The 27,174-nt window shown below is 40.5% G+C and overlaps 1 protein-coding gene across 32 annotated transcripts in view; it reads left to right on the top strand.

Annotated features, from left to right (window-relative positions):
* The window catches only part of Epb41l3 (erythrocyte membrane protein band 4.1 like 3), a 237,730-nt gene that overhangs the window by 116,911 nt on the left and 93,645 nt on the right, over nt 1-27,174 (top strand). For all 32 annotated transcript variants that reach the window (XM_074070267.1, XM_074070272.1, XM_074070269.1 and 29 more), the window contains exons 2-3: nt 6,386-6,588; nt 11,138-11,335. In XM_074070267.1, coding sequence (XP_073926368.1) covers nt 6,386-6,588; nt 11,138-11,335 — 401 coding nt within the window. The remainder of the gene's footprint in view (nt 1-6,385; nt 6,589-11,137; nt 11,336-27,174) is intronic.

Below are 27,174 nucleotides of genomic sequence, written 5' to 3'. Positions count from 1 at the left end.
AGGTTTTTTATTTTACTATCCAATAGCCAGGAAGGTTTTATTTTCTAAAGCTTACTCAAAACACAGCAATAATTTTCATATTATTCATATAGTGCTAGAAAGGTAATATACCTAGGAAATATTTGACAAGGGCATAGGAATTTAATTTGAGCTTCTGTGATTTATGTGGTATATGACAGTTAAAGTATTATGTGGAATATACATAGATTTAAAAAAAATTAAGGTAGGTTGTTTATTTTTTGGCAGTGCTGGAGTTTGAACTCAGGGCCTCACATTTGCTGGGCAGGTTCTCTACCAGTTGAGTCACTCCAAGTGGTAGGTTATTTTTATTATTTAAGTAGTTTATAGGTGGTTGTTGGACTCTATCTACTTTGCATTTTTATTCAGCGTGTGTATAGCTGGCTTTCTGCCTTGGAGATGAGTCTTGGAATTAAAGACAGTAAGTAGCAGGTACAAAATGGTTTCTTGACTAGAATAGTAACATTGACATCAAAACTGGGATATTACTTTGTTAATTTTCCCCCCATTTCATGTTCCTTGAGCCCAGGGACTGATGTCATATGTTTAGAGAGATTCTTATTTTAACACATACTTGACAACTTTTTAACTCAAAGTTTAGAATACATCAATATGAGAAGTATATACTACAACTACATTTGTTTTTCAAATCTCCTGTGTTGAAAATGTAGTAAAGAAGTTGCAAGATCATGAAAGAGATGACAGGTTTGTTGGCACCAATGGAAAACTGCTGGTTTCTGCAGTTCCTCCACACCCCCCTCTCTGTGCGCTCCTCACTCCATTCAGTAGGAGTTGGTTATTCTAATTTCTAATCTGAACCTCTCATTTTATAGAAAAGAAAGCAGAGGATTGAAATAAATTACTTGGCTAGCATCACACATGTAACTTTGCTGAATCTTCTCAAGTATTATGTTTATAAAGGTTACATATAGTTTTTTTTTTAAGTGAAAGGAAGTGAAACATTTAGTTTGAAGGAAGATTCTAGCTTTTTGTTTGTGTAACAGTCTTGACATTTAGTTATTTAATTACGGCTACAATTTTTCAAGCCCACTCATAATAGTAACAGAGAATCCTAAATATGATATTCATAAAACAGAAGACCTTGATGATATGCAAAACTATTTTAAAAATGCAATGATGATTTATATGGAAGAGCAGTCTTGCCATAGGAAAAAGGAGCATTTTTTTAAAGTGCTTTTTTTAGTAGTTATTTATGTTTCACTTTTTATACTCAGGAGTTAGTGGTTGGTTATTTTTTAAATAAACATTCTGTGACGTATCTATACCTTTTCCTTTTGGTTCTTTGGGAAGACTTTCGTTGTACTGGTAAAAAGCATTAGACTGAAAAGACCAATAGTATTTCACTGGGATGCCCTGGTGTTTATTATATTCTGACTTTTTTGACTGGGTAGGTAGAAACACAAATGTTGCCTTTTTCATTACTGTACATATATATAATTTGAATTCTTTGTTTAAATTTTTACCTTTTAGGGTATTCAGTTCAGAAACTTTCAATTGAGTCCTGTTTTCTTAGCTATAAAATATAGAAATACCTTCTCTACCAACTTGAAGGATTTTTATTTTTGGGCAGTATTGGAGTTTGAACTCAAGGCTTTATACTCACTAGGAAGGTGCTCTACTATTTGAGCCATCCATGCCCTACCCCCCACCTACTCTTTTTGCTTTAGTTATTTTTCAGATACAGTCTCCTGTTTTTGCCCGAGACCATCCTCCCACATAGCTGGAATCACCGACATGCACCACTACACCCACTTTATTGATTGAGATGGAGCCCTGCTAACTTTTCCTGAGATGGCCTTGAACCACAATTCTCCCAATCTTTGCCTCCCAAGTAGCTGAGATTATAGGTGTAAACCACTGGTTACCCAGCCCATTACTTGAGAGATTTTTACAAGGTTTAAATACTGTAAGGAAGAGCTGCTAACTTTTAAATATGTATGTATGTTAATAAATGAGGTTGGTTTGCAATTTAATTGTTCATCAAAGGATGTTGAAGTACCATGTTCCAGGTACTTTATTGATACTGGTGTATTGGGGTATAAACAGACATGGTTTCCACCCTGGAATATATAGGTACAAGGTCAAGAGAAATGGAGAGTAATTATCAAATTTGCTAATTCTAGGAGGAAAACTGTAAGGCACAACCAGAACAACTATGTCACCAAGCAAGGTCCCTCTCAGCTAACAATTGAGGAATGGGTAGTTGGCTACTTAGGAGCAGAGAAAATCATGTTCTTTACATGTCTCAAAAATCTTGAAGCAAGTCAGGGCATAGTGGTTCATACCCATAATCCTAACTACTCAGGAGGTAGGGATCAGGAGGATCTTGGTTCAAGGCCAGCCTGGGCAAAAAATTTTTAAGAGACCCCATCTAAACCACTGACTGAATATAATGGTATATGCCTGTCACCCCAGGTTCGAGGGGAAGACCAAATGGGAGGATCACAGTCTCAAAAATAGCCCATGTAAAAAGGGCTGGAGGGCATGGCTCACGAGGTGGAGCTCCTGCCTTGCAAGTAACTGCAAAGCCCTGAGTTTGACCCCCAGTACCTCCAAAGGAAAAAGCAAAGAAAGAAAGAAAACTTTGATTTGGTTTAGAAACTTGATGGAGGCACTGTGGCTGGACATTGTGGAGGGGAGAGGCAGTGCTGGCTGGGTAGGGAAGGAGTGAGCGCCTAGATGGAGCGCTGGCGGCCATGGTTGTTAATTGGGACTTCACTTAAAATACATTGGGAAGCTGAGGAAAGATTTCAGCTTGAGCACTGAGACAAGACTTAAACTTTATGGAGGGTAGACAGGTGAGCAGCAGTGGGGCCAGGAGGACCAGTTGGAGGTGACGGAAGAAGCTGAGAGAAATGATAGGGGCTCCTGTGGCATCAGGGGACCATTTCCAATTCAGGATATATTTTGGAAGTGGAACAAGAAAAACTTTCTGCTGTGTATTAAACAGGGTGAAATAAAGAAAAATGTCAGGAATTCTGGTAGGAAAAATATCAGTGGAATTTATTAAGGTGAGGAAAATGAAGGGGGGAGGTACAGATTTTAGGAGAAAAAAAATCAAGAGGCATCTATGAGGAGTGAATGGGGAATGGCAAGGGGGCAGGTGGATGCCAGCTTTGAAGCTCAGAGCGGAGATTAGAGCTAGAGAGAGGAATGTGGGAACCACTGACAGGAAGTGGTCAAAGCCCTGGGAAAGTATGCTGTGTTAAAAACATAACGAGAAGAGGGCCCAGAATTGAATTTTCTGGGATTTTCCTGTGTGTCCAGGCTGCGTAAAGGAGGAGTCTGAGAATGAGCAGCCAGAGAGGTCGGAGGGCAGCAGGAGAGGTCAGGGTGCTGAATCACAAGATGGAGAACGTGCAGGTCAGGAGAGCCTTCTTGTGGGGTTGGGGCTGCTAAGCAGAAGAGGATGCAGGCACAAGGGATGGTCTGTTGCCCTGATCATCGGAGCCATACCAATGGAGTAGGTGGGGTTGGAAGCTAGAGCAGAGAAAAGAGGAGGTAAAGAAGGCAGTAAGAGTCAGCAGCTTTTTAACTTTTTTAAGGCTGAGTCAGGAGTGGACAGCAGAGCAGTGTGGAGGCAGCTGGGGAGGGTGTGAGATTGAGAGAAGACTGCGTCATGATTTTGTGAGGTGGAAACACAGGAGCATGATCTGTACTTTCATAGCATCTGTCATATGTGTAGAAGATGAGGTGCAGGCCAGTATCCTAAGGTTTAAACAAGATGGAAGTTGATTTCTACCTCGCAGTATAATCCAGAGCAGGCAGGGTGGCTCTGATGTCCTCCTGAACGTGGCACATCTATGATTGTGTCAAGAAGACCAAATCTCTTGTTTTCATTCTCCAGCCAAAGGGAAAGGGAAACTTAAAGCAAGGGCCAAAACCAAAACCTTGAATAATTTTTTTTTTTGCTGTCTCTTTATCCAGACTTGATTATGTGGGCTTGCACTCATAGTAGTCAAAAGCTAGGGGTGGATGCCAGCTAACACTGACAGTTTCTTACTAAAGATGGAAGAAATGGGTTCGGGGAGTCTTTTATGCCTTAGACACGAAGTCCTTGAGGTAGGGAGGGTGGTAATGTTTTAATCTCTAGTGCATGAGTTGTACTTGGCTTATCCTTGGTTCCCAATAAGCACTTGGTAAATTGAATTGACTATTAAAATTAATCCTCTGCCTTCCAAAAACTGGAATTCCATTATGGGCTCTCAATTCTACACTGCCAGCACCTTTCTTCCTCCTCCACTGTTTTCTTTGTACTCAGACCTGCTTCCAGGATAAGCATACCAAAGAACATATAATATTTACTTTCAAGATCTGCTTGAAAATCTAAAATGTAAGAGAAAAAAAAAGAGGAAAATTTTTTAGCTTTGTTTGGATCACTCTCTTGCTCTCTGCCTGGACGTGATATTTACCTATGCTTTGGGCAGCTCAGCACATGTCACATTGATAGGTCTTTTATTCAACAGAAGGAATGCTCGTGATTGTGCAAAATAACCCCATGTAGATGGAAATATTTGTAATGTGCCCTTCTTCAAATTATTAATCTACTCCAATATGTGTTGTAAAGATAGGGACTAAATAGTGGCTTACTATAGAATAACTGGTTTTATTTTGCATGATCTTATTTTATATCAGGGAGTATATCATTTACCTAAGATATTGCACTATCCTTTTGCTCAGGATATTTTTTACAATGAAGTTAGAATTAGATAGGGGCTGGCAGAGGGGCTCAAGTGGTAGAGTGCCTGCCTAGCAAGCATGAAGCCTGACTTCAAACTCCAGTATGCCTAAAAAAAAAAGAATTACGTAGGAAGTTATATGAAATCTGAAATCTGAAATATTTACTTCTGAGTATATTTACTGCACTTACCTAAGATAAAAAAAATTACTTAAAATGTCAGTGCCTCCTTAGTATAGCAGCTCTCTTACTGTTTACAACAAAAATCTGTCGTAAAAACACAGCCATATCTTTCAGTAGGAGAAAGAAGCACCAGAGCAGTGTCGAGAGCTTTCTTGCAAGCTCTGTTACTATTGTACCTAACTGGGGGAGACTGGAGATGCAGAAAGGACAAAGGATAGAAGACAAACATGCATAAAGCTGGGGTCAGGTGTGCTGGGTGCTTGGATGGACGCATACAACAGCCTCATTGCTTCTTTTCTCTATTCTCTTCTTTTACTTTGCTTCTTTTCTTCTCTATTCTTTCAGGCCTTACTTCTTTACTATTCTTTAAAACCTCTTTACTTAGACCTGCAGTATCCCATGTTTTCTTTAATCTCTCTTAAAGCGCAGCCCTCAGACTTGCGCTGTCCCATGTTCTCTCTTAAAGTCTCAGACTTGCAGACACATAACAGCCAGCAGCAGCAGCAGCAGCATTCTCACAAGCAGCCCACCAATCCAAAACCCTGTCCTGCTTCAGCCAGTCTTTTATATACAGTGATAAATAAGGAGGTGGAGCAACAGTTCTCGGGGAGAGGCATGACATTGTAACAATAGAAACCTGCTCTTTACTTCCCTGAATGTAAACAACTTAGGAAAAGCACCTGTGCTGCATTTTTCCTTCCCCCTCTTCCGTAGCTGGAGCCTTGCCAAACTCAGCCTGTAGATCATTGAGCACAACTGTGCTTATGTCAAGTTCTCATAGGCTTCTCATAATCCGCTGTTCACACAGCAGGAAGTCTGGTGTGTGACCATATTCAGTTTTCTCATTTGGCAGTTGTAGAAACTGAGGCGCAAACTGTGTATTCTGAGTAGCACACTGTTAGAAGTTAGTGGTTCTGTGTTGGAAGGTCTGCTCTTAAGATGTATCAACACACTATTATCTACTAAGATCTTTTAGATTATTATGAGAAATGAGGCAAACTCATCTTTCGGTGTTCTGGGGCAGTAGGAGGGAGCCAGGAAGATGAGAATTACCTTGGGAGGAAGGGGAGGTGGCACCCTTCCTGGCCTGTGCTTGTGTACATCTCTGGAGAAGCTTCTTTTGTAGTCGAAGCTTCTGATTCAAAAGGAATATACTTTTCTGAAATTAAATATGCTATTTAATGAGTATGACATTTTTGAAATGCCATGATCATCTGGGGCAAAAATCTAATAGGAATAAAACCCGCGAGCATTCCAAATGGGCTTTTACTCCCCGTTAAAGGTTCATTTTGAGCCACTGATGGGCACCATCTTAATGGGTCGTCTCCTGGGTGTGTGGAATGGGCTGCCTTGGTTGGTAAGCATCCCGTAGTCCTTCCCTGGCTGTCCTGAGCCTTTCAGGGTGGGCAGTTAGCATCCTGGTTCTCTTGCCAAGGGCAGGTCTATGCACCTAGTGACTAGATCTCACCTCTTTCCTGCTTGCAGAACAATCAACCATGACCACCGAATCGGGATCAGACTCGGAATCCAAGCCGGATCAAGAGGCCGAGCCTCAGGAGGCGGCAGGTCCCCAAGGGCACGAGGCGGAGCATCCTGGGCCTGCAGAGCCCCCGGCCGAGAGCGGGGAGGAGCCTGCGCTTGAGCAGTTTGCAGGAGCCGCGGCACACAGCACCCCCGTGCACAGAGAGGTGAGCGGTGCTGGTCCGCAGCTGGGCGGAAAAGCAATTACCCACCGTCTGCCCAGCCTCCCAGGCTCTGCTCTCAGCCCTCTCTTAGCACTAGGGCAACTGTGAGGGGTCATCTGCTTTGGTTCCTCTGGTCCCCGGGAGATGAATATGCAGACGATTTAAGACTTCTAGTGAATGATATCCCCTAGCCTTGCTCGGTCACTCCTTCCTTTGATTAAAACAGTTACACTGGAGTCTGGCCTGGTCTGGATTTATGGAACAGGTAGACAGCAAACTGGCCGCTCTAATTATACTCCTGGTTGTTCATTTCAAACTTGAAGGGTTGGGGTTGTTGAGATTTTTCCCAAACATCATTCCCAAGTATCTACTTTTAATGGTATTCAGGTAGGTCTCCTTTCTTCCTTTCTATGTATTTATATTTTCAACTCTAGATGTGTTATGTGTAGCTATTTCTTTTCTTTTAAAAAAAATTTTTTTGTGCTGGGTAGAGGTGCATTGTGGCATTTACAAAAGTTCTTACAATAGATCATACTTGATTTCACTCCTCCACCATTCTCCTTTAAGTATTTTTCTTTTAAAGGTTTTCACTCAAGGGGCAGGATTACAGCTCAGTGCTAGACTGTGTGTTTAGCATGGAGGCCCCATGTTCAATTCCCAGCATCACCAAAAAGAAAAAGAAAAACCATTCAAAAGAATAAAGTATGGTTCATACCCAGGCCTTGAATGAATCCATGTTTGAATTTCTTTTGTGTAAAGTTTCAAACTTGGAATCGATGTGTTTTTGAGTTCTTAATTATACCTTGTAAATAAATCTGGAGCTTGTAATTACTTGCAACTGACTTCTGATATACTTTGGAAGTACTTGTGTTGAGCTAGAAATTTTATAAGATATTGAGAGACAGGAAATTAGCAAATTATTAGTGAAACTCTCTGGAAGTCACCAAAATCTATGCTTACAGCCAGCTTATTTTATTTTATTTCTTGTCCCATGGCATTTGCAATTTCTACTCTTAACTAGTGTTAATAATAACATGGGTTTTTCACTCTTCTGATAGATGCTCTGTGTAGTCGAGAAAGTTTTGTGTTGAGAGCTGGGGATGCCATTCCAGCATCAGAACCTGCTGTTACTGGCATCATAGTTTTTCTTTACTTTTCCTTTCTTTTTGTGGAGTAATGATGGGAGTATTTAATACTTTTTAGTCACTTATTTTGTTTCCTTTAATCTTTAAAAAATTTAAATTACTAGTCTAGCTTTTCTTCATTCCTCTTAATTCTGAAATGAAATAGCATGCAAATGGAGAATACTTGAGAAAAGGATGAGTGTCTATGCCTAGGTGTGATTAAATGCAGTCAGGTACTGCTTAATGATGAGGTCCAGACTGAGAAATGCTTCATTAGGCAATTTTGTCATTTTATGAACATCATAGAGTGCTCTTACACAACTTTGATGTGTAGTAGTATACACACGCAGACGCACACACAGATATACACACACACAGAGACTATTGCTCTTAGGGTCATGATGAATACCATACATGGGATTAACTGAAATGTAAGCGAAATAGCTCGAGAAAAAGAAATGGTAAGCACTTGATGAAGGAGACTGCTGCTCTTGTAACATGCTGTTTTACAGTAAACTTTTCTTATAAGTCAAAGGAGTACACTCTAAAATAGCCTTCAGAGTGCAGTAATGACATAAATCAATAATGCAATCATTTACCATCATCAAATCTTATGTACTGTATATAAATATGTACTATGCTTCTATATAATGGGCAATGCAGTAGGTTTGTTTATACCAACATCGCAACAGACATTTGCACTATGACATTACAATGGCTATGATGTCACCAGGCAGTAGGAGTTTTTCAGCTCCATTATAATCTTGAGGGACCTCCATCATATGTGTGGTCTGTGGTTGACTAAGATGTTGTTCTGCAGTGTATGACTTCATCTTCTAGAGTCAGATGTTTAGAACCCAACAAGAGAAATGATACTAAGGCACCAGGGAAAGACATTTGGCCACACAGAGCTAAGACCTAAGTTAGTATCATCTTCCAGTTGTCACTGCTAGCCTCATAGGAGTCTTTCAGGCCCCCAGGCCTCACATTCTTATCTACAAAATGAAGAGCTCGGGAAAGATCATTTCTAAGATTCTTCCACAAAGTTCTTTACTTTATACCAGGAAGCCAGTTATGTTGAAGGTAAAATGAAATACGTTTTGGTACTTAACATATACTGATGATTAAAACATGGGTTTGGCTATATTTGAATTGATTTTTGTGACCTTATGAAAGTTTCCTAGGGCCCCCTGATCCAACTCTCCTCATCCACAAATGAGGATCTTAATACTTATATATCAGAGCTGCTGTGAACATTTAATGAAATAGAGGATTGCTAAAATGGTTGATACTGACATTTTAAAATTACGGTGCATCCTATGACTGATGGACATTTCATCTGAGGTACTTGGACTGCTCTGGGAGAGCAGGGTCCTACACTGAATGTTAAGATGTGTGTTTCTGTGGACTGTTGGTGCATATTTGCAGATGAATGGCAATGGTAGTCTGTCAAATGGTAGAATGCCAGACAGTCTGGCAAATTGAATTTGAACTGTGTTTTTTAAAATACATTCTAAGCCTCAGTGGTAGATTCATCTTTCAAGTGTTCCCAAAAAACCACTATGAGTGTTGGTGGTTTAAAGTTCTCTGCACCAAAAAAAGGTCTTCTGGAATTGCCATGTAAGCAATCCCAGAAAGTTTATTCTTATACAAACACTTCTATTTTAGTAGAGCAAAATGAAATTTCATCTTTCCTTAATATATAGAGAAAGTTGATTTCTTAAAAACGTAGTTTGAATTGACCTTGCCTATAATGAGATAAAAACATAAATGTGCAAGTCTTATATAAGTTAGAAAACATTTAACCAAATATATAATGTTTATTGATATATAATTCCAGGGTTACCAAACTTCTTCTTAAACTACCTCAAGGCCAAAATTAATAAGAGTTCTATGGTTTTCTTGTACTTTTTATTTTAATGCTTTGATGTGGAAAGCGTATATGTCAAACTAGTTTGACCAGATTGCCAGAGCAGGTTTTTTCAGCTTATTGGCCTATTTAGCTGCACTCACTTTTTCAACTACTTTGGCTTTTTAAGTCATTTATTCAATTTTTGTTTGTTTTTGAGGCAGAGTCTTACTGTGTAGCCCAGGCTGGCCTTGAACTCCCAATCCTCCTACCTCAGCCTCCCAAATACTAAGAGTACATGCTTCCATCACTCCTGGAAGTTACTCACTTGTTGTTGTTTTTGTTTTTTTAACTTAGCCTGTTTTTATAAGCTCAGCAGATTGTTCTCTTTATATTCTTAAGAACTTCTCGAGACTTTGGCCTGAATTCCTGGGCATAGTATTGGAGGAAAGGGCTACATTAGCCATCTTCTGGATGAAAAACAAGGTAGAAAATGTAGAAATCTATATCTAACATCCAGAATGGACACACTGGCCAATGACTGTGGGTATAAGATGGTGAGGGCTAATAAATGAAAGAGTTGAAATGATAATCTGTCAGTACTGTGTGTGGTCGTGTTCATGGGAGAGGAAGTCTCATGTCTGCTTCAAGGGCCCTGTGCTGAATATATGTCTTTCTGTGGACTCTCAGAGTGCAGATTTGCAGATCAGTGGCAGTGGTAGTGTGGCCACGGATTTAATTTGCACTGCCATCATTGTGGTCATCAATTAAAGAGAAGAGGGATGTAGAAAAGTAGTTGGAGAGCAATCAGTACCCAGAGTCTTTTCCAAGGGGATTGATTCAAGGGAGAATTTCATGGTGACATAGGATGTCCTCTGCAGTTTTGAGGCTGGCCTGGACTAGCCTGTTGTAATTCAAAAGCAGATTAAAGCGTTTGGACAGATTTGATCTGTTCTTATACTGACTCATTACAATGAAGAGAAACAGACTTAGCGGATTACTCTGTGATGAATTTCAGCACTTCTGACTTCATTGAGTTGATTTAGAGCTAAGGCAAATATTTTAACAGTTGTAAAATTACTGAAGAGATTAATGCTAGAAGCTCTCTAAAGCCTTAACATTTAAAAGATACATTGTTATGGATGGGCATATATAACAAGTCAAGGAAAATAGAAGGATTCAGTGAATTACAAAAGTAGAGTATTAAGAAAAACTCTAGATGGTTTGTTTTAGAGGCTTATACCATCCAATGCCTTTTTTAAAAGCTAGTTGTCCATTGTTCCTGCTTTTTTTCAGTCTTGATGGCATTTGCTAACTCAGTGCTTCTAAATTGAATTCTGGCACCAAACTGAAATAAAGCCATACTGGTGCTTTTAAATGGCCAGTGTTGTTTAGGTGAAACTTAGCATTGTAAATACTTGTATATGTGTATCCATTCCTGTCTCCCAACTCAGATACCTCCCATGTCATAGGGAATGGGAAGCAATCTGTTTCCCAAGTCCTTTGTGCCGTTGTCTGGGCAATACCATCTTTATTTCCTGCTTTGTGATGAAAACTGTGCATTTGTGGCTCTTCACAGGTCACCGACAAGGAGCGGGAGTTTGCTGCCGCAGCTGCAAAACAACTTGAGTACCAGCAATTTGAAGACGATAAACTTTCTCAGAAATCATCTAGCAGTAAACTCTCTCGGTCTCCTTTAAAGATCGTCAAGAAGCCAAAAAGCATGCAGTGCAAAGTGATACTTCTGGATGGGTCAGAATATACCTGCGATGTGGAGGTAAGTGTGGATTTTAAAGCTTCTGAGTAGTAGATGGCAAGAGCTGGGGAATGGTGGCACAAAACATGCAACACGACTATTTCCAGAACTCTGGAAATTTACTCTGTAAATCAAGAATTATTTCCACCTCCAACAGGGAACCAGATAACTAAAACTATGCATAGTGTCTCAAAAGTTATAATCAAAAGTAAAATAGGACCTTAAGTCAATGTCAAAAAAAAAAAAAGAGATGGAATCTCTTAACACTTTCCATGATAAGAACAAAAAACATTTTAAGGCTTAAAAATGTACTTTAATGTCCTGGCTATGAACTATGATTTAAATGAATTTTATTTACCCTTTCTATTTGCATAATTTATGACCAAGTCCCCCTGTGTAAATTCTGTAGTATTGGCCATGAAAGAATTTTTTTTTAATTTAAAATGAAACTATAAAATTTATTAAAATACAGCTTCCACATGGACACCAAGTTTCCAGAGGAGTCTATCAAATTAGAAAGAATTCAAAGAAGTAGGAAGAGCTGAGTGTCATATTTGGGATATTATTATTGTATGGAATGGTCAGATGAATTCAATTATTTAATATGGGTGAAGAAAAGATTGGGGTTGGGAAAGAAAGGGTTGGGGTCTTTGTATATAGGAAAGGCTGTCATAGGAAGAGTGTAAGTCAAACAACATGGTGACTCAGTGCTGAATCTCCAAGCTGCCTCCCTAACTCTAGACCCTCTCACCTGCTCCAAGACTCAGCTGTGAACCTGGAGAAATAATATTCTTCTCCTCATAGGAGATGGTGGGCATCAGATACAACAGCAAGTGTCTAACTGCTTGAGCCACTTGTATTAATCATTGGTATTGTGGTTGTTGTTGAAGGGCAAATGAACATGATTTGTTGACACCATCATCACACCACAGCAAATGCCACATCCACTATGATGATACCAGAATGGCAGGCTCAGGGTCAGCATTCAGTCCAGGCTGGACTGTGCTGTGGTACTGCCTGCTGCCCTATCATTCCAGGCTCATTGTCCGGTCCTTTTGTACCTCATTTTGCCCACATTGGAAGGCAAGGAAGAAAGGCAAGGGTCCTGAGTAGGAACTGAGGAAAACAAAGAAATCTAAGAGGGCTGGTGGAGTGGGTCAAGTGGTACAAGTGCCTGCCTAGCAAGCGTGAGGCCCTGAGTTCAACCCCAGTGCCACAAAAAAAAAAAAAAAAGAAAAAAAAAATCTAAGTGGTTTTAGGAGATTAGCTGTGATCTGCATAAAAATAAAACACACTGAGTCTATCATTTTTTAGCTTATTTTTATGCAAGCTTCAGTCTGGGCATGCCTAATTTAAAACCTTTGTGTTGTGTATGTATATGTGAGCGTGAGCATTTTTAGGATGGTTCTTAGATTGCTACTCTATTATAAAGTTAATATCTAAAAAACTGGGCATGCAAAAGTCCCTTATCTCAGCCAGGTCTAACTGAAAAGCAAGCACTCATTAGATAACTTTCAAATACTTGGTACTAAAGAACAAAAGATCATTTAAAAATGAAGTTGTGTAAAACTGCCTGATTAGATGTGGACAAGGATCTTAATCTGTTATTCTGTCTTTTTTTCTTTATTCATTTATTCATATGTGCATACATTGTTATTCTATCTTTACAATTTGATTTGTAAAGAGAAACAGTTTTTTTTTGTACAGAGAAACAGTTTAAGATTTTTACCCTTTCTATTTGTATAATTTATGACCAAGTCCCCCTATGTAAATTCTGTAGTATTGGGCATGAGAGAATTTTATATGAGCAGGTCCGGACTGTGGAATGGCTCGTGATAGAGTGCCTGCCCAGCAGTGAGGCTGAGTTCAAAGCCCAGTACTACTAAGAAAATAAAGTAAAATGAAATAAATGACCACATCCTGCTCTTGCTCAGGAATGAGTGATTTTAAGAGTACACACTGTGGTGGCCATGGACCTTCCATATGAAAGGGCTTCTCCTCTTTGTAGTTTCTTCGTAAAGAAAACTAAAATTCCTCTGGGGGGAGGGGAATTTGAGTGACTTTTGTCAGAGATGTATAGCAGGACCATGTAAGCAGGTAGAACAACACAGCCTGTCAGCAGCCATGAAGATGGATGGTTGTTTGGTTCTCTGAGTGTGGCGGGACAGACGTGCACATGAACTCGAGCTGTGGGAGCAGGTCTGTGTGGGCAACAAGGAGAAGTGGCTTATTTTAGCAAGGTACTTCAATTTCAGATTCAGAGCTCACTCTTCCCACCCCAGCCCCTGTCCTTGAAACAGGGAGGTACATCACATTTCCGTGTACACCAGCCTCTTCCTCACAGGCTTCCACACTTTCCACCGGCGGAGAATCCTCTTTCCTCCTGATAGCCCACAGCTAGCCAACAGGTTCCCAGGTTCCCCATTCATCTAGATCTCCTCATACCACCCGCGTAGCTCTCCAGCTGTGTTTTGCATAATGTACATTTGTTCCCTGTCCTTCTCTTGCAAAGAAGATTGAAATTCGTTTCATGTTGATAGTGTTATTTAGGATGGGGATAAGTGGAGGGCTACTAAATTACTACAAATTGCAGGAACAGAAAAAATTCAATAAATTCTTACATCAAAAGTTACTTAATCTGTCATAGACTGATTTGTAGAAAATTCAGTCATCCTGTAGCTTTACAGACATTAATGGGCTGCTATGTTTTTGCTGTGCACAGATGTATTTCTTACATTTTGCTGGCTCTGACTTTGGCTGGTTCATCCAATCACAGTACCCAGTGACTGATGTATATGTTAATTCTGGAAATGGTGGATTCTCAATAATGTACAGTAGCTTGGTTTTCCTGAGGCTTAAAAGAGTTTTGTAACCTTGACAGAGACTGCATTTTTCTAGTATAGATCTGCTTTCTGGAAAAATTGATCTAAGTCAACAGAAGCTTTTTTCCTTAGCTTTAAGGAAAGTTGTTCTTTTGATTACATTTATGTAATGGGATCCTCAAGTCATGGCTGCCAGAGTTTTCTAAGGAAGATTCTAGTGAAATGTTGGGCCTAATGCTTCAGAGCATAGTGAGGATCATGCTGCCAAGTTTGATTTAGTTTCCTTGCTTAAAATTCCTTCTAGGCGATCACAGTGACTTTCAGTGCAAACTTTTTATTTTGGAATTCACTTCAGATACAACTCATTCTTACTTTTACTGTCACAGTGGACAGCACGTTGATCAGTTCTTTTCCTTCAGAATAAGATAGTTTTGCAAGTTTGACAGATTCTCAAGGGAGCTGTTCAATGGAAAAACTTTTGCCAGCAGAATATTTTCAGTTTCCCAGCAGACATTGGTAGTAGAAAAATAATGTGCTCACTGCAGACATCTTTGTGGAAAAGATGGAGACACCTGAACGTGGTAAGATTAAATAGCTTCGTTTGTTGCTAGTTGACTGATTAAGAAAGGTCGTGAATCAGTGGTGTGCTTCTCAGGTGGCAATGAGCTGCTAGTGGAAAAAGCATTTGAAAACACCTCTTGTTTTTTTTGACATAAACTCTGGAAAGCAAAGCATGACTGGAAGGTACACACGGTTGTCCTAGGTGAACAGAGGTTGAGAGGCTCTGCTCTAGGGAGGGAAGGTGTCCTCCAGTGTTACTCTCTTCTGAACTCAGGTTTTATCAAAGAAGGGTGATGTCACAGAAGCACAGCTGGACAGCCATTTTAAGTGATGATGAGCTTTTTAAGAGAAGAATGCACTAGTGTCCCAATCCCTTTCCTAGTGAGGCAAAGCTGGGGAGGTCATTTTCAGCAGGAATGGAGGTAAACTGCACTCCATTAGAAAGGATTGAGTGCCAAGTAGAAATGTGTGGTGAGAGGGACAATCTGCCCTTGTTAACAGTTTGGGTGAAGCCTGGTCTTTGCTTTAAACTCAACATGAACCGGAGGTGAGGCAGAGCTGTCAAGACAACTCATGCAGTTACCAGCTGCTTCCATGGGCGTGTGGCTTTCAGAAGGCACTGAGCTCTGTGTTCCTCAGTCTTGGCACATCCTGTCTGTGTGACTCTTGTTCACATGGGTGCTCCAAAGTCACCAGACTGGGGCAGGCTGACATACCTGTCCACTTGTAACCCATGTGATTTGGAGAAGCTTCCCTACGTTTTCTGAATCCTAGTGTCTGCTGTGGTTTAAATGTATCCCTCAAAAGTTACGTGTGGAAAACTTAATCCCCAAGTTCATGTGTTAATGACATTTGGAGGCAGTGCCTGGGATGTAATTGGGATTAGTTGAGGTTATGGGGTTAGGCCCATGATGGCATCAGTGGCTTTCCAAGGGGAGGAAGAGGAGCCTGGGCAGCAGGCTTGCCCTGTCTCACCAGCAAGCCATGTTATGAGGCAGCAAGAAGGCTCTCACCAGATGGTGGCACCATGCTCTTGCACATACCGCCTCAAGACCCATGAGCTAAATAAACTTCTATTATTGTAAAGTATCTAGCTTGAGTATTTTGTCACAGCAACAGAAAACAGACCAAGAGAGTTTTCTCAACAGATAAATGAGGATGAAAAAGACTTGTCTCAAAAGGTATTACTATTATTTTTTAGGTGGTACTGGAGTTTGAGCTTAGGACCTTGTGCTTGCTGGGGAGGTGCTCTGTCAATTGAGCCACACTCCCAGCATTGTTGCTTTATTTTTCTGATAGAGTCTCATGTTTTTGTCCAGGAGTGGCCTTGGACCACAATTCTTTTACCTATTCTCACCTCATAGCTAGAATTATAGGTGTGATACATCACACCAACTTGTTAGTTGAGATGGAGTCTCACTAACTTTTTGCTGGGCCCAGTCTCTACCTCCCAAATAACTGGGATCATAAGCACATGTCACCACACCTCAGAAAGGAGAATATTATTGAGACTATTATATGTTGAGAATATTAAAGCAAATAATTTAATATGTTTTGAGATACATAGCATGTTCTTAGCAAAGGGGAACTGTTTTGTAATGATAGTAAGAACAATGAACTTTGACTTGAGTTTATTCATCAGAATTATAAAACGAGGCATGATTTGAAAGCCTCATGAGTAGTGACCAAAGAAATAGGATGCATTAAGTACGGAAAAAAATAAGACTTGGAGGGGACAGGATAGCTGTTTTCAGGTGCTTGGAAAGGTTGTCTTTGAAGAGTTGTCCTAACTCTTTTTGTATACAGAAAACAAAGCTAGGTAGTTGCAGGAAGTTAGATCTTAATAAAGATAAAAGAATGTTTTAAATGTCAGTGGGTACATTTTTTGGGAGAAACTGTAGGTACATTTAGGGAAGCCACCTGTTTCTCAAATGCTTCTTGACAGCTTCCGATGCCCCTTCCCACTGGTGATATGAAGAGAGACACACACAACACACAAGCCAGTGGAAAAAAGAAGCAGCACTGCAGCCTAATCCCTCCCTCAGTGGTTGGAGTAGAATTAAGAACAGAATGCAGGCGACTGACAAGAGAACCCTTTCATGCATTTAATAAGGCATCAGAAAGGCATTTTATTTTAATGAACTTATGATGTTTTGCTCCATGGCTTACCTAATGCTTTCATCATTTCCCCAGCAGAATGAACAAGGCTCAACTCTGCCACGACTAAGTTACGACAATTTATAGTCACCTATCAAGGGCCTCCTGCCAGCAGCACGTGTGGATGCCTCCGCACGCACTCACACACACACTCAACACTCTCACACACTCACACTCACACACACTCATACACACGCTCGCACACACTCACACTCATACACACACTCGCACACACTCACACACCCCCTCTGTAGCATTTCCCCTTGCCCAGCAGTGCCACGATGGGAGAGTCCCAGTGACCCAGAAAACCAAGCCATATGGAGCGGTTGGTTGTCTGAGAGCTCAACACTCACTTCCTGTTCAATTCCTGCCCCATCCCCACTTGGATATCATCCTTTTCAGAGTGTGCTCTCTTTTCTAACTTCCTTCCAGCCATTGGATTAGAGGATTGTAATATGAAATGTTTTTCTGTTTGAGACACCTTTTCCTCCCTGTATTTCTCATGCTCTTTGTCTTTATTATGTGCCATATAAGAAAAGGCCTTATTATAGGCAACTTGATGTAGTGTATGTTTAAGAAATGCCTACAATCTACCAGCTTTTCGTTATATGCCAACAATCACTACTATTGTGATTTTCTTCATAGTGTTTTCAATTGACTGTGAGAGAACACAAGCAACTTTTGATAGCTGTTTTATTATCATCGTGGATTTTGCTTTGCAAGCATAAATTTTAAAGAAGAAAAACAAAAACACCCCAGCCCTATACCATAGAAGACATAGAACTCCTCATATTTATTTTAGTCCTGTGGCTTCTGTGTTCAGCCGACTACTTTGGATCTGATTAGCACCCAATATATCTCCTAATGGCTGTCCAATTAGACATTTGCTCTCCTATTTGGGAATCTTTCTAATCTAGTCTGCTTTGGTTTCAGAAAGTATCAGGCTTGATCTCAATTTTTGAGTCTACATTTCATAATATAGGTTCTCTGCTGCCTGGATAAGAATTGAAGCTATTGGTCGCTGCTGTTTGGCTTGCGTTCTACTGAAAGCCCTATGAGTGGCTTGGTGCAGAGCATTATGGGAACATGGTGGAGGTTTACATCGCAGAGGTTTCTCTCCCCACACGAAGTCACATTGTACTTGGCCTGCAAACACTGGCAGCTCAATAGTGAGTAACCAGCCCACTGGACGGAGCTTTCAGTGTAGGCTATTTGAGTGCAGCAGGAAAACCAGGATAGCCTGGGCCCTGGGTGTGTTAGGCCCTGTCCAGACACCTAAAAGTGTCTGGGACTATTGAGGTTATCCAGGATGGGCCCAAAATCTGGAGTAAACACAAGTAGACTCCAACATCCAGAGAAGCTCAGAAGAACCTAAAGTGGTTAAGTAAATTTGCAGAACTGTATCCTAGATGTGCTTTTGTCATCATCTACCCACTGGTCAGGAACAGACTTTAAAATATTGTTAGATGACCTGTCTTGTGATTATCCATCCAAATTGTGCTCCCGTTTTGAGCTCTCTTTTTATTAGAAGTTGGTTAGCAAAAAAAATTCAGTGCCTGAATTTCTTAACTTCTGTAGATTATATGATTAAAATAATTTCCAATCTGTTTGAAAGATACTGACTGAACAGTGAATAGAATTGCCTTAATTCAGAATGTTCATCTGAATACTTACTGCCTTTCTTGAATTACAGGGAATAATTGCAAAATACTAAAGAGGTGACCTTTTCAAAGCCTGCACAAGTATGGTTCATTAAAAAAAAACTACATAAATCACAGAGATTTTGATTGTGTGTAGCTATAAATCTGGACTTCCCCTATAACATTCTGCTCTTCTCAGTGGATCTCTGCACAACTGAGTGACTTGCCATGTTACACATCTGTCCTGTGCTGTAACCAAATGGCCCCATACAGCAGCAACAGCAGTTTCCTGCTTACAGATTGATGCTGCCGGGGACTCCAGGGGACGGAAGGGTGTTAATTAACTGTTTCCTCATGTTACGGGTCTTGGATGCAACCGTAGGAACAGTTACCTACAACGACAGTTAATATGCAGTGTCTCATTTACCTGACAGGTGCCAGGAAATCCTCCCACTGTATTAAGATTTGTCCTCATTAAGGAATGAGGGAGACAGACTCTTTTTACTAAAATAGTTAAGCTGTTCTTCTGATCTTCATTTTTAAGAAGTAATAAGCTTTAATCGTCCATCATGAGTGTGGACACGGTCTATTAAACACTCTATAGGATATTAAGGATGAGTATGTGACGTATATCAAGAAATTGAAATAGTAAAACCCTGGTACATCACCGTATTGTAGATTGCATTTTAGGAGCTGAATGACTTTTGGAACATGTGTGCTTGTGGGCATTGAGTAATGGATGCTGTGTAAAAGTTAAATTCTTTTTGCATGCACCCCCTGAGAATTCATTTTCCAAGTGTTAATATTTCCTTTCTTTTAATTAGCGTTCATTAATTGTCCAAAAGTGTTTCATTGTGATAGTTCCATACATGCATAAGATGTACTTTGATAGGCTCCACCCCTTCTGTTACTTTCTTAACGCTCCTCTCCCCCTTTTAAAGCAATTCATAATGGGTTTCATTATTTTATTTTCATACATGGTATGAATCAGTCATATGCACCTCCTGCTTCAGATGCTGAAACACTAGGTTTGTATTTTCTTGGTTCTTCTTTCCCTAACTCTTCAAGTTGCCAACTGTGTCTTGTGGCCACTTGGTGTTGCTAATTTGAGGGAATGAACTCTGATACACTTCGTCTAGGATTCATGCATTAAAATGCTGTGGACTTACCTGGTCTGGAGGATGGATCTTGCTCATCTTTGTGCTTCCTACAACACCATGTCTGGATTTTCACACAGCAGATATGCATGACTTATTTGTTTAGTGGAGAAAGCAATCTTCCAGGTTTGATGTGACCCAGGTTTTCCAGTTTTACTTTATATTTTTATGTCTAACTTTCTTTCATCTTCTTCAGGATCTTCCCAGGCCTGGTGGCTGAGAGTGGTTGCCTTGCTTTGAAAGAAGTTCTTTGAATTCACTTACTGCTTTGGTGGTCTTCTTGCCATAGCCTCATGCAATGGGTGCTTGTCCACTCACAGTTGCCATGGACCCTTTGTTGTGGGTATAGATGGGGGTTTCTGCCTGCTCCTGGCTACTTCTTTAGAAACAATTCCTTGGGGAAAGACCAGATCACATCTGCTATACCAAGTGCCATTCTTAGGAATCACAGACCTCATCATGTCTTCCTGCTCTGCACTCACTTTGTTCCAACATGGCAGACGCCAGTCAGGTCTGCTGTAAGACAGACCCTTTCCACTGCTCCAAGTCCAGCCCCACTCAGCTGGAAGGGAAGCCATCAAAATCTGCCTCTCCTTTTCACTTTCTCTCTTTTTCTTACCCTCTTCTTGTGGCTGGAAGGCTTTGAGACCTTGAAACGCCCATCTGTGGAGGGTGGACAGTGTAGTGGGTTTCTCCTTTGAATACACTCCAGGCCTGCAGTGGATTCATTTGCCCTCCCTTGGAGCAAAAACCTCAGAGGCTATGAACAGATCCCAGTGGGCAGAATGTCTTTTTCCTGAGATATACTCAATCTCCTTTCTAAAAATGACGGTCAAAGCTCTGATGAAACTACTTTGTGAAGACAAGGCTTGGAAGCAGTGCTTTTTATTTTGAGTGAGGAGATGAAAATAGCTGGAGAGAAATAATGTAGTGACTCTTCCAAGTGGTACAGAAAGCAAGGTCCAAGGCTGACTTCAGCCCTTTCCCTTCACAAAGAATGACTCTAGGCAGGTTCTGTAACTTATCAATCAAAAAGGCCCATCAGAATTAGGGACCATAGTCATCCTTTGCAGAGAGGAACAATTTTCACTGTTTAAGTGATTCCTGTTCAACTTTCTGATCAATTGCCAATTCATTTCATAATTATAGCATTTCCTTATGAAAGACAGGTTGTAATTTTGAAGATTATAGCTAGTCTGTTAGCATGCAAATTGATGCCTTTCTTTTTTGGAAGTATTCTTGGACCTTTGGGAAGTGTAGGAAGTAGACTACTGGCATCAGCCATAAGATTAGAAAGTCTCTTCACAGATTGCCAATAACCTGGGAGCATTTCTACATGGTGGATCGTCTCTGGAAATTTCTATCCTCTTATTTTTTGTCCATTTCAGAGAAAGGTGTCCTTTATCATTGACCTGTGACCTCTTTTTTGACTTGAGTTGAGAACTTGTTAGGATCACCAGTTCCTAGAGTTGGGGGAGAATGTAAATTCTACTTCAGTCCCTCAAAGTGTGTATGTGGTGTGTGTGTGCCTGCACATGTGTCTGTGTATGTGGTATGTGTATACATATTGTGTATAAATGTGTGTGTGGTGTGTATGTTGTGTGTGAGTGTCTGTGTTGTGCATATGTGGGTGGTATATGTGTGTATGGTGTGTGTGCGTAGTGTGTATGTGTGTAGAGTAGGGATAGTGTGGGGAGCTCTGTCCGTGTGTGGTGTCTGTATATGCAGTGCTGTGTGGTATATGTGTGTGGGGGTGTGTTTGTGAGGTGTTTATATTTGTGTGGGGGTGTATGAACATGTACATTTCCAACAAAATGCAGTAGGTTCAGGGAATACTGGGCTAGAGGCGCAGTCTAAGTCCCTGTTCTAGGGCTGGTAACACATGTGCACAGAACTAGCGTTCACAGGGCTCCTGTCATACTTAGACCTGGCTGCCTCGGCCTCAGCAGGAAGTGTATGTCTGCAGTAATTCACTTCAGGAGTGGCTGACTCACATGCCTCACAGTCTAATGCCTGACTGACGTGTGGGAGAGTGATACTTCTTTAGCTTTTATCGGAAAAGGAGCGTGGAGCTACTGGCATTTTAAAATTAAAGGGATATTAAAATGCGCTGCGCTCTTTGTGGTTTCACTATTCCTGTGATCTCGGGCATGCTTTCAGTATTACTCTGCCATGGTAATGCTTCAGTGCTAGGTGGTTTGCTGCTTGGTAATTACACAAGTCAGTGGAAGATGGAAAAATGATGATGAAATTGAGAGAGGAAAAGCTCAGCTGAAATATTATATAGTGAAATTTAATAGTGTCTTTTCTATTTTTTAATGTTGGTAATGACATGTCACGGATAGTATTCACTGGTAATAAATGGAAGCAGCCGGTTTGCACACTTACTGTCGGACTAAGAGGACAGTTAGTGCTGACATCAGGCTTTCCCTGGGGCTATAGGTACATGAAGAAAGGATTGCTTATCACTCTTAGCAAAGTTTTATATTTTCCTCATGTCTAGTCGGTTCCTCAAAGTTTCTGTGTCAGACAGACATGCTGAGAGCATGTAGTACAAGTCACTCCAATAAACAGAGGGCCATTTAAAACTTGAAGTTCATTTGACAAATTTATACCTACAAAGCTAGGGTGGCTCCTGGAGAGAAACTTGCCTTGCTTGTTTCATAACACACTGCTCAGAATATCTAGGATTCAATGAAGACAGAGTGCTGGCAATGTTAAACTTGGATTTTACTCTTAGTCTATTCCCTAGTAGTGGAACTGGCATTTAGTATTTCTGATAAAAGGCTCACTTACTCCCATGCTTTTAGAAATGTGTTTATTAAGCTCATAATATATAAATAATCAATCTGACAATTGAATATTTGAATTTCTATGAAAATGTAATAAAAATCAAACTGGAGGATTGTTGAGCTGTATAGAATAAGTTTTTTAATCCAGTCTGTTGGAGAATTTAATGGTGAATTTACGAACATTAACTTTTGATCGGGTGAAGTGGCGCCCACCTGTAATCTCAGCTACTTGGGAGATAGGAGGATCATGAGTTCGAGGCCAGCCTGAGCAAAGATAAGGATACCCTATCAAAAACAAAGCATAAATAAAGGGTTAGTGGTGCAGCTCAAGTGGTAGAACACTTGCCTCACATGCACAACGTCCTGTGTTCAATCCCCAGTTCTGTAAAAAAGCGGCAAGACAAGAATGAAACTTTGGAGGGCAGTGGGTCATTGCATTAGCCTCAGTAGCATCTTGGCTTTTCCATCTGTTTGTAAGCTACTCATTAGTCCTCTTTTCCTCATCTATAACATAGAGCAGCTGGGGTTGTGCTGAGTATCCGAGAGAGTGGCCAGTGTCTTTTGGTCTGCAGTTGTTATCAAATCTGAAGGCTTTCCTACCTTTATGGAATTGCAATCCCATACAAAATAAAGCACATCTTTGTCTGTTATGAATATACTGTAAATTTAAAATACTCTTGGTGGGATTTTTTTGACATAAAAATGGGATGATAGCTTCCATACTGGCTAAAGACATGCTTTTATCACCTAACAGTGTAAAGCCTGGGTCATGTCTTATTTCTGAGAAATGAATTGCATTTTGATTTTCCATTTCTAGAATTCATTTTTTTTAACCTGGAAGAACTAACCTGGAGGGTTTTCCAATCACCTACCAATTTTTTTTAGAAATATTCAACAATATTATTAAAGAAGAAAAGGAAGTAACTGTACTTCTGCCTAAGGGTTTTTAAAAGCCTGCTCACCTGGAAGCTGGTTAGATTGAGAAGTGGACCTGGAAAGCATGGAAAAGGTGTTTTTGCTCCTACTGCCCTTTCTGTGATTAGGCAGAGATGCAGCTCGGTGTTGGTGACTGTTGTGACAGACATCACTGGTGTCTAACAAGCCTGAATATGCTGTAAGCGTGATTACACATACTGCATTTGGTTTCTGCGCTGATTCTGAATGGACTCACATTTTATGGTGAGTGAGGAAGCACAGTGTGCCTTGGCCTCACTAATGAACTCCCTCAAATACGGAAGAAAGTCTGTTAAGGGATGTGAGGAAGCCACCCTCCTTTTCCCTCATCCTTAGTCCCTTCGGAAGCTGGCGTGGAACACTTTTCCTGGAAGCCTCCACACACACTATTTTCTGATTTCTTGCCTAGTAACTCGTGGTGCATTCGAAGAGGCATTTTCACATTCAGTTTCATCTCAAGTATCTTTACAATTGCAGGTCGCTTATATGCCCTTCTATAACAAGTGCAGGCTGTGACTCTTGCTGCCTCTTGTCACAGGAGGAGTTCTGTGTTACACTGTGTTTTCATAAGGTAACTGGTACACAATAGAAGCTACTGAAGAGAAGTTAGGAGATGGAAACCCACCCAGCTCTGGAGAAATTGGGTGTGGCTGTTTGAAATATTTTTCCGGGATTCTTCATCTTTTGGGGTTTAGGTTTTGAAAAAGGATTGAAGTATAAAGAGCCTGACTCAGACCTTTATTTCCTTAGGAGTAAAGGTTCCTAAACAGTGGTTCAGACTGTTAAAAATGATAAAAGTTTCCAATAGCTCTTGGCAGACAGATATGAATTGTTAGAAAATGCTGAATGGCTATCCCTGCAGTGGTATTTGAAGCAACATCAAGTTATGTAGAATTTGTATATTTTATCTTGTTTTTCAGACTTCCAGAATAATTCATATCATACACTTGATATTTACCTAATGCTTAGAACTTCCATCCCTTGGGCAGATAAGAGGTGTGAGGAGCAAGCATTGAGTGTGTTTGGAAGATCAGGGGCAACAAGACAGAAGGGGAGCCGAAAGGAAGGCCTGAGGACTCCTCAGGAAGGACAGATTTGCTGTGTCAGCAAGATTCCATGTTGTTCTGTGGGTGTATTGCTTTACGATTGCCTTATAAGCAATACGCATAAATGTACAACTTAAAATGGGGCACATTTAGGAGTCTAGCATGTTAGCTGGTCCTGTGCTTTGGGTTTTACAAAGCAGAAATCAGTTCTTTTCTGGTTGCATCCTTATCCAGAGGCTCAAAAGGACTTTTCTAAAAAGTATAAGGCCCTGAGTTTAAGCCTCAGTACTGTCAAAAAAGAGTGGCTTCTATTAAATTGTAACTAAATGGGAAGACAGTGAGGAAAGGTATATAGTTGGCCCCATTGCAGTGAGGTGGGCAAGAGATGTTGAGGACCAGAACTAAGTTGGTGTCTTCTGTTTTAGTCCATTTTCTATTGCTATAACAAAATAACTGAGACTAGGTAATTTATAAAGAATAAAAGTTTATCCGGTTCATGGTTCTGGAGACTGGGAAGTCCAAGAATGTAACACCTGTATATGTGCAGCATCTGCTGAGGGTCTTCTTACTACACTGAACACTACACATCACACAGTAAGACAGAGCAATCACCCCAGTTCCAGTCTCTTCCTCTTTTTTATAAAGTCATTGATTACTACCATTGGGACCCCACCCTCATGATCTCACCTCATCTGACTTACCATCAGCACATGAACTTGGAGATGAAGTTTGCTTCACATGTACTTTTTAGGGGACACATTCATCCTATAGCAACTTCCAACTTTGTGGATTGAGTGCCTGCACAGACAGTGGTATTACTAATGGATGTAGAATACGGGAGGAAGAGTTTATGGGGCAAGATAATGAATTTACTTTACACCCGCTGAATTTAAATTACCTGGAATATGAGAGTAGCAATCAACTATTGGAAGTGGATGTATTGTTTGGCGTTTGGAAGAAGGGTCAGGCTGGTAGACTTTATGGGAGCTAATCTCTTTCATACTGATTCAAGCCCCAGGGTGAATGAAATTGTGCCTTCTGTGAGTGAAGAGAAGAAAAGAGCTTGAGTAGCAGAGCTCTGGGGAATACGGACATTTCAAGTAGGGAGTGAGGAGAGCTTTGCTAAAAATCCAATGCTTACCCATACTCCCTGCCCCCACACACTTTTCCAGTTAATCAAGTCCACTTCTTTGCAGGTTTCTTACATACACCTAACCCATTCCCCCTGTGAGCCTTACTCTGGCTCAAGAACAGGGTGTGCCTGACCCCTGGGGAAATTGCAGTAGCGATCACCTTTGAGTGAGGCTCTTTGGCACAGCTCTCAGGGAATCTGCATCGGAAAGCAGTGCCAGTATGTTTCTGAATGCCAGTTAAGGCCACACAATGTTAGGTAGAGAAAACAGGAGGCAAGAACTGTGTAAGGTTACCATCATGGAGAAATGGTGACTCTGATTGATTTTTGTGCCTACTTCCAGTTTCTTGCTAATTCTCCTTTATTTCCTTAATTTGGCTTCTTGCTCTTTTTTGTACATTAGAATTTCAGTTGTACAAATGGCTAAGAGCTATATTACATTGCTTATAAGGAATACCTGATGCTTCTTAAAACAAGATATTAGTTTTACATTATACTATTATGATATTTTTAATGTAGCAATATTATACTAAAGTATGTAGGGTGGTGTGATTCAGAAATTTCTCTTAAAATGTCTATCTTAAAGTAGAAAAAGGTAAGTCCCTTGAGAATAGCCTCCAGCATTTTCCAAGTTTGGAATTGTGGCAATGCCTTGCTCTTCATTTAGATCCCCTGGTACCTTCATCTCTCCCTCGGGATCCCCTTCCTTCTGCCCTGGCAGAAGGTATCTAATCTCACTCCCTTTCTTTACAGCACAAAAGCGAGGCTTTTTTTTCCTGGCCCATTTTGTGGACTGTATTGATCACCCAATGCACAGTAAGCTTTTTATATGTTTGTTTTGCAAGAAGTCACGGACTTCTAGTTGTGGAAGCCTTTTGTTGGAACACATGACATTTCCATCAATAAAGTTAGCTTCCTATAACTTTTTGGTATAATTTCCCTTGCCAGATAACTACTGTGGAATTTTCTGTCTACATAAGTCAAATTAGAATCTTCCTATTGCTTCTCTTATGAGATTGACCTACTTTGTTAGCATTGCCTAGTGATCCTTCTCTGCTAGCTACTCTATAAGGGGCAAATTAAAATGGCATCATAGAGACAAATTCATGATTGGCTCTAATTGGTGGGGAGAGGATCTTTTCTTGTCAATAAACAAGATGACTTTGTTGTATAGGGAGGTATTTGTTCAATGTGACAGACAGCTGTGCCTAACTGGTATGTTCATTAAGAGCTATTTTCTAATAATGGTGAAAGAAAATTGTTCTCTCAGTCATATTCACATATAGGAATGCACCGTGTTTTCCGTGCTGCTGCTGCTAGGCATGAGTGATGGTGAGCAGATGCACAGCAGCACAAGGAATTGGTTCTTGTTATGGTGTTTGGAAAACTGGATGGAATACAGAGACTTGTTATTTCTTATGGAATGCCATGGTGACAGCAAATAAAGTCACCTAAGAGGCATTACATTCTTCAGAGAAATGCCATTAGTCTGAGCTTGTAAAGCACATAAAGAGTTTTAAATAATTGCCCCTAGTGAAATGCCTTATCCAGTATCTCCAGTTGCTCTAGAAAAAAACACTGTCCAGAACACCACGGCTT

Source organism: Castor canadensis, chromosome 4 (genome assembly GCF_047511655.1).
Source record: "Castor canadensis chromosome 4, mCasCan1.hap1v2, whole genome shotgun sequence".
NCBI classification, from domain to species: Eukaryota; Metazoa; Chordata; class Mammalia; order Rodentia; family Castoridae; genus Castor; species Castor canadensis.
The sequence above is the reverse complement of the archived record's forward strand: the minus strand, read 5'-3'. Positions and strand labels throughout refer to the sequence as shown.